Source organism: Silene latifolia, chromosome 2 (assembly GCF_048544455.1).
Source record: "Silene latifolia isolate original U9 population chromosome 2, ASM4854445v1, whole genome shotgun sequence".
In the NCBI taxonomy this organism is placed as follows: domain Eukaryota; kingdom Viridiplantae; phylum Streptophyta; class Magnoliopsida; order Caryophyllales; family Caryophyllaceae; genus Silene; species Silene latifolia.
In genome coordinates, this window is record NC_133527.1 from 90,721,648 (window position 1) to 90,730,510 (window position 8,863).

General features: G+C 34.5%; 1 protein-coding gene across 1 annotated transcript; it reads right to left on the reverse strand.

Moving 5' to 3' along the window:
• Window positions 1–8,249: 8,249 nt before the first annotated feature.
• Window positions 8,250–8,639, reverse strand: LOC141641073 (uncharacterized). Its single transcript, XM_074449750.1, has one exon. The coding sequence runs from the start codon at window positions 8,637–8,639 to the stop codon at window positions 8,250–8,252; it is 390 nt and encodes a 129-aa protein (XP_074305851.1).
• Between the last annotated feature and the right edge of the window lie 224 nt (window positions 8,640–8,863).

Genomic DNA, 8,863 nt, shown 5'->3' on the forward strand with positions numbered 1-8,863 from the left:
ATATCAAGTTGAATTATTGTCAAAAATTGAGTGATGACTAATTTTTGAGTCCTAAGAATGTTAGAATAATTAACTTGAGCTTAAATTTGATTTAAGTATTGATTAGTGATTTTAATAAGTTATTATCATGCATTTCCATAAAACCGGGTTATATAATCGATATAAGTTAAATAGGGCGATTTGGCATATAACTTTGCATGATAGATACATATTATAATGCTGCATATTTCAATTGTTGAATGTCTTTTATTTATATAATTTTAAATTATGTAATTTTATCTTAGTATGGCCTTAGTTTTAATCGATATTACCCGTAATGAAAGGGAATATTGATTCGGTTGTAATTTAATGTGATCTCGTATCACTTTTATTTTTACTAGTTTTTCATATTACAAATGTATAATATTAATAGCTTTGTATTTTTATTATTATTTGTAATTATGGAGTTTCTTCAAGGCGGTGCCATTTGGAAAGGCGTTCCGACAAGGACGGTGTTCTAGGGAGGTGTGCCACTTGAAGATTCAAGGGACCAAAGGAGTTGGTTTCCGAATATGTAATAGAGTATTTGATTTTCTATTTTAGGAAGGCCATACTAGGAATTTATTATTATTGCTTTGCATTTATTTTAATAAGTTGCATGCATTGCCAAATCGCCATAACAAAACATGCATTTCATATCGAGTCATCGACCATGTCAATTATAATTATCGTAGTTCACCGATTTAATTCACTTAAAACGTGATAGATAATAAATTGACAAGACCTCTCACTAAATAATAATTGAGAATTAGCCTTACCAAATAGTAGAAACCATGAGTCCCAATTTCATAAGGAAGTAGGCTCGGCTCACCGAGGTGCTAACTTGTTACGTTGGGTAAATGGGTAATAAAATGTTATTACATCGAAATTTGGATTGAGCTCAACGTTAGTATTCGTGACCGTAGTCGCATGTGTTCCGGGCTAAATATAAATATTAAAGTAATTTTTATCGACCGAGAGATATAGAAATAGAATCGATTAAAAAGTTAATCCACCGAGTTATATTGATAAGGGATGAATCGGCTCACCGTGCCCGAACTAATATGAATTTGGATCTCGGGATCATTTATAATAGTTGGGTAGAGGTCACTATATAAATTTTTAAAACTTGTTTAAAATGTTTACAAGTATTATTAAAACGATAGATGTTTATTATTTTCTTCATTTCCGTTTTTTGTAGTTCTTTATACGCAATGGATTCATCTAATACTCTTACACCAATCACCATTAATTCATGGCTCCAATCATTCGATGAAAAGTGCTCCGAGTATGACAATGATACGATTAGAGAATTACGCTTTTGCATTAGTCAGGATGGAAATCTTTGCTACTTTACCACTTCCATACCTCCAACTCCCATATTAATGCCCACCACTTTGATAAGAGAATCTTTTGAAGAAAATCTCACTAATTCTAAGGCAACCTTGTTTGTAGAAACAAGGAGAAATATTATATTCAGTGGGAGTTCTAGCAAGAATGTTCCTGCAACTGAAAGGAGTAATGGTATTATTAAAACAAAGGCAAAGATGGGTGAGAAACCCAAACCTGATAATGAATTGGAAATGGTTAGTGAGACTGCCACAACCAAGACCAAGAAGGGTGCCCAATCTTACAAAGAATGTCATTATTGTAATGTCATGGGCCATTGGAAGCGAAATTGTCCCAAGTATGTGGGAGATATCAAAGCTGGACTTATCACTTCGGTTAGGGTTAAGTGATTTGGAAAGACTTAGCAAGGGTAACATGGATCTCCAATTCGCACATGGAACTAGAGTAGCCGCCATTTCAAAGGGAACCCTTGTGATTGCCATAGTTAAGTGATTTTAAATTGCATCTACGTAATGGTGATTATGTACCCATTTTGTCTAAAATATTATTTCCATATTAGACATGGAAGGATTTGTATTTCGCCATCAAAAACAATCGTTGTATTTTGTTGAAAATAGACATGGCTGTGAGCCAAGTCACTTATCCTAATGATATTCATGTTTTAGACACTTCCAACTTAAGCAAAGATATCTATATAATACGATCCAAAAGACTCAAACAAAGTAATCCAAATGATTTGTACATTTGGCATTGTTGATTAGGTCACATAAATGAGAAACGCATTAAAGGGCTAGTGTTGACTAGATTTAATGGACCATTTGATTTACAATCATATGGTATATGCGAATCTTGTCTCCATCGCAAAATGATTCGTACTCCCTTTAGTGGTAAGGGGACACGAGCAAGTGATTTGTTTGGACTAATACATGCCGATGTATGTGTTCCAATGAGCATCACCGCAAGGGAATTTATGACTATTTCGTCACTTTACCGATGATTCAAGTAGATATGGGTATGTTTACTTAATTAAATATAAAGTGAAGCATTTGAGAAATTTAAAGAATTTCTAAATGACGTAGAGAACCAATTGAACAAAGTACTAAAGCATTACGATCCGATTGTAGTGGCAAAGATCTATTTTAATAAATTTGATTTATTAAATATGGATTATGACCTTGTGTCACTACCCATAAGATCAAACTAATATGAGTTGGTTTGAGTTGTCAAACTCAATTTTCAGAATTTGCAATCCAAAACGGACACGTTATTAAAAACGAATGGTCAACCCAGGAGATATCTGAAATAGAGAGTCTATTTAACATATGACATGGATCAGACTAGCATATGACATGAATCAAGTTGCCATGATAGAGCTGGTCTTTTACGTGCTAACATGTCAGTCTAGACAAACTTCCAATTACTTCACCATATATGTTTGTAACTCACAAAGCTGTCTCTTAAGAAGATATATGTATTTCTAAGAGATAGAGTGGGAGTAGATTAGATCATCACAAACATGACTTATAGTTATTGTGTTACTTTTTGAAAGTAATGCAACTATAATCTATAATGATATAGTGGGAGTATAACACACATGTCTTATTGTTAATATGTTGCTTTTCGAAAGTAATGGTATTATGGCCTTGTCCCTAATCGACCTTGTTGCATACGAGCCATAGCATTGCAATCCAAAAATTGCTACTCAATAGTAGATTTACTTTAAGGCGATGGTCTCTTTAAAGTAAATAGAGCTTTAGAGTACTTAAGTGCATAGATTGACATGAAGATGTTAATCAAGATAAATCATGTTAGGAATCGCCACATTTCATTTTGATGAAGAATGGCAAATGATATTAAAAATTCGCTTTTCTAAAATGGGAATTTAGAGAAGGATGTGTTTGGAACACAAAAACCTTAGATAAATATCTAAGAATCCTAACGTATTATGCGTAGCTTTCTTAAGTGATCCTATAATGGTGTTAAGCAAGCATCAAAGGATTATATTTTTCGTTCATGTGATAATTGAGAATGGTTTCATTCACATGATTGAAGAATCATGATTATACATGAAGTTAAGTGGGAGCAAGAATTATTTTTCCATGTTTTATATGTTGATAACTTATTACTTATTGAGAATAATGTACCAATTCTCTCTTCTGTGAAAGAGTGATTGGGAGACTAGGAAAGGTGCGATGTATTCTAGAATTCTGAATCTATGTGAGCGAATATTGGCATAGAGTTGAGAGTCTTATGATGATAAGATCTTTCATATCTGTTTAACATCAACAAGGTTGAATAGGTTATTCATGTTGATGAAAGTGGAATTACTATGATGGAGTCATGGTCGTTCACTGAACCTATTAAATTGTTGATTATATGAAATCGATTTCTAATGTTTCCGCCATTAGAACGATCATGTATGCCAACAGACGCACATGCCACGATGTAACATATGCTTAGAGCATGATAAGTCAACAACAAGTTAATTCGAATGATGGCTTGTGAAAGCCTTAAAGAACATCCTTGAGATTCTTGAGAAGAATTAAGGATTCGTTCATCTGTTTGAATGATATACCTAAGTTATGTGTTGAAGGGTTGCACAAAATTTAGTTTCCAAACAGATAAGGATTTGTTGAAATCCTAGGCTGTTTTTATTGACATAAGAGTAAAAGACTAGAAAAGTGTTTTAGTTTCGTACATTGCAAATTCTACAAAAGGAATCTAAGAAAATTGTGATAAAATGGTCAACGTAGAGAATGAGAGTAGATTCCTCTACCAAAGACTTTATCACAAGTTATGTGATAACAGTGGGAGCATCTCTCAAGTTAAAGAGCCCAAGTCAAGTAAGAAGACTAGACGTATACTTAGATAAATTCATGTTATTAAACATAACACTGAATAGAAGGAAACAGAAATGTATAAAGTTGGAATATATGGATATATGGTATATCCACTTGCCAACCTTTTATTGCATTTCAACTAGTGTAAAAGGTACACTATAGATTATAAGATATGAAGTAGTAATAGTGTATTGACTATTCATATATGATATGTGCATTTATCGTTTGAGTTTTATTAAACTCACCCATTGCTTTGTTATATCCAAATGGGTTGTAGAGACAAATTGAACCCCATTAGGTGAACTGGATTGACATAGTATTCGCCCCTAGTTACTTAGAAGAGGTGACGTCTCGAAGTGACTAGAGTGTGATGCGATTGATGGCAAGTTCAAGTGCCATAGAGTCATATGGGATGACTAGTCGATCACATACTCAGATTGTGTGGGACACTCTGTCGGGCAGTGACCGCTTATAGCGTTCTGGTAATTCATAAAGCCTGGTCGTGGCAAGAGCTGCTATAGTATTCTTATGAGTAAATTCTTTTGACTAAAAACTATTCGCCCAAGTTGGCACAAATTCCTGATAGGCTTAGATTTATGCTATACGACTGTCGTAACTGAGGTCAAATGAGTATATTTTGGGTTACGATAAACTGTGGCCGAACGAAGGGAATAGTGCCATAGGAATTGTCCACCCCCTTATCAAGGTTAATTGAAATCTCAAGGCCACTCGAGGAGTAGTGAACTGAAAATGTGTGGCCATGCTCGGAAGGTATCTACGGTAGATAATTTCGGTCAGACAGTTACTCTCTGGATCCAGGAAACCAATCAAGATATGATAAAATGCAAGTACAACCTGCGAGACACCTTGCATTGAGTGGGAGATTGTAATAGGACAAGAGAATTGGTGACGCACACTTGTCTCGGACAAGTGGGAGATTGTTGGAGTATCTGTCCTCTACAATAGTGCGATCACATGTTTAAATCTCATATTAAGAATACGTAAGGGATGATTCATTTATATAGTCAAGTTATCAATATTAATCAGTAATGAACAACTAACTAGAGTTAGACATTACTGTCGTTTGACGGTGGTGATCAGTTGATCCCTTAAGGTCACACCTAAAGCACAATTCCCTTAATAGACAAATTGATTAATTGTATGACGATACAAGTTAATGAATTCCTTAAAATTGAACAATTCATTTGTGAGAGAGAATATTTATATCTTATTGTAACTGGATTTAATAAGATTTATTTTAGTAATGAAAATAACTTATTACTAAAATTGATTATTGTTTGTGAAACAATTGAGATAAGAATGAATGGTTAATTATAATTACAATATGTTGTGAATTATAATTATATGACCCATTTTATATATGTGATCAAGTAACACTAGTCAATTTGTTGTATGTAATTTAATTAATTTATAAAATGATATTTATTTGATACATATGCATTAAATAAATTAATAACATGTAAAATACTACATGTGACATATTGTGTGACAAATGATAAATTGACAAAATACAATGGTAGTCCATTTTATATGAATGGACCGAAATATTGTAGGTTGTGGAGGATAATGGGTGATTTATTTTAATGGTTAAAATTATTATAATCACACCTACTCTACCTAGTCTTACATACCTACATTTTGATAAGAGTAAAAGCAAAAGCAAGATGCCAATTCTTGGCATCTTCTACCCGGCTCCATGCTCCTCTTTTATGAGAGTTTTTGTTCTCATTTTCTATATACATTCATTCATTCATCTTACATGCACACTTCTCTCCCACTTCTCTCTAAACTTGCTTTAGAAAAACAAAAAGTTGTTCATCATAAATTCTAATCACAATATAAGATTACTAGTGTAGTAATAAGTATATTATTAGAATTAATTTTAAGGGTACTACTATATTAATCTAGTTAATTAATATAATTGTTTAAGGGACTTGTTTTGGGTGCAATCAAGAGGAGGATCTCTACATTGGGATTTTGGCGGATCATCCATTATATTTAAGCTCAAGAACAAATAAGGAAGGTGACCTTATTTGTGCCCATTTTTCAAGCCATACAACAATGTAAGGAACATTGTTTTTCTTTATTAATCTCTTATTTAGTTATGCATGCACTAGATATAAATAACACAAATTAAGAAGTTAATTAGTTCACTATTAGAAGAGTCTAATAAGAGGTATATGAACCTAACATAATGTACACTTGATTAATCCATTTTATCCACAACCTCTCAGCGTTTGAGTAGATCCAGTCAACCAATTTGGCAACCACAGCAGCATTCCAGATGTCAGCTTTCTTGATGCCAAGACCTCCTTCTGTTTTTGGCAAAGTGCCAGTATCCCAGCCTACCAGAGGGACTATATGGTATTCAGCACAGCCATCCCATAGATAGGTTCTACAGATGGACTCTATTCTTTTGATGACACTCTTGGGGAGAATGAAAATATTAGCTCAGTAAGAGTATAAAGTGTTTAAGATAGAGTTGATTAGGGTAAGTCTACCAGCATAAAAAAGCTTTCTTGCACCCAGACTTCTAATCCTGTTAACCATTTTTTCAGCTAGGATGTTGTATTCTTTCTTGGTGAGTCCCCTAGGCTGGATTGGTACCCCCAGATATCTGAAAGGCATCTGTCCCTCAATAAAACCAGTCACCTACTTGATGTCCTCTTTCAAAGTTGTAGTCATGCAATTAAAGAATACCTCAGACTTATAATTATTCATAGATAAACCTGGTTCCTTTGAAAAACTGGAAAAAGCTCTAAGAAGTAGCATCAGAGACTAAGCATTCCCCCTGCATAATAGTAGGAGATCATCTGCAAACATCAGATGGGTAAGCTTGAGTTCTTTGCATAAGGGGTGGTATTGAAATGGCCATTTATCAGTAGCATATTTGATGGTTCTTGTAAGATAGTCCATGCAGAGAATGAAGATTAGTGGAGAGATAGGGTCTCCTTGTCTTAACCCTCTTTGCCCCTTGAAGTACCCAAAACTGCTACCATTAAAGGATAGAGTGAAAGAAGTTGTTCTAATACAAGTCACGACTTGTTGACAAAAAAACTCAGGAAACTTCAGTCCCAGCAGAGGTTGTTCCACAAAATCCCACTCAACAGTGTCATGAGCTTTTTGGAGATCAATTTTGAATAAACATCTGGGAGAAGTTGCTGCTCTATTGTACATCTTGACAATGTCTTGACATATCAAAATATTTTCCAGAATAGACCTACCCTTTATGAAGGCAACTTGATTTTCATGAACAATATCAGGTAAGACCAGAGATAACCTGTTGCATAAAATTTGGAAATAACTTTGTAAATCATGTTGCAACAGGCAATTGGCCTAAAATGTTTAACAGAGGTAGGTCTCTCACATTTAGGGATGAGAGTAATATTTATAGCATTGATTTGATTCAGAAGTTTCCCGGTGCTAAAGAAATCCTTAATTGTTGCACATATGTCCTAACTAACAACATCCCAAGAGTCTCTGAACAAGCCACTGGTATATTCATCTGGACCTGGAGATTTATCAATAGAAGTGCCAAAGAAAATATTTTTAATCTCCTCATTAGTAACTGGTAGCATTAGGGAGGTAGCCTGCTCCTGAGTACAACAAGGCCCTTGATTCAGAATAGCAGGTCTCACATTCTCAGTAGTTTTCCTACTGCCTAATAAACCCTTATAGTAATCAAGGAAAGCCTCCTGAAATTTTGTCACTATCAATGCATAAGTTCCCATGTTGATCCTCAATTTGGATAACTTTATTTATGATTTGTCTCTTCTTAATAGCATCATGGAAATATGCAGTGTTTTGATCCCCATCTCCCAACCATTGTAATTTAGCTTTTTGCTTGAGGAAACAGTCTCTTGCGTTGGTTAAATATTTCAATTCAGCAGTAGCTGCCACCTCCTGTTGAAGGAGTTCAGGGTTTGTAATATCCATCACAATATCCTATTGAATTTAGTTCAATTTCTTTGCTGCCGTAATTATTTTGTTCTCTATATCAGAATAGCATTCTGAGTTTAGCTATTTATGCACAGGCTGCAGGGCTTTTAACCTCTTCGTAATACTAAACATCATGTAACCATCATACTTTTTAGACCATTCTCCCTTCACCCTATCAAGGAAATTAGGTGCATGTCCCCACATATTAAAATACTTAAAACTGGCTTTTTTGGAGTTACCAATCTTAATATTACTAAAAATGCAAGTGTAATGGTCAAAGAGTCCTTCAGGATAAAAATGAGCCACCATATCACGATAAGTATCCAGCCAAGCTTGATTAACCAGAAACCTATCCAGACGAATATAAATCCTGGTGGAGGGATCCTGCTTATTATTCCAAGTATACAGTGCACCAGTGGAAGTAATATCAGTCATGCCACAGAGACCCATAGACCTTATAAAATCATCCATATCAGCCTACTTGGTATTACCTCCCATCCTTTCATCAGGACAAAAAACAATATTGAAATCTCTAGTAAGTGCCCAAGGACCAAAACAGTTATTGTTGAGAAGTTCTAACTTATTCCATAGGTCCACTCTGTCACTGCCCTCATTGAAGGCATAAATCATGGCCAAGTAGAATTCTTGTTGGTTTACTCTGGAAAGAACTTTGGAATGGATAAATTGTGCATCAT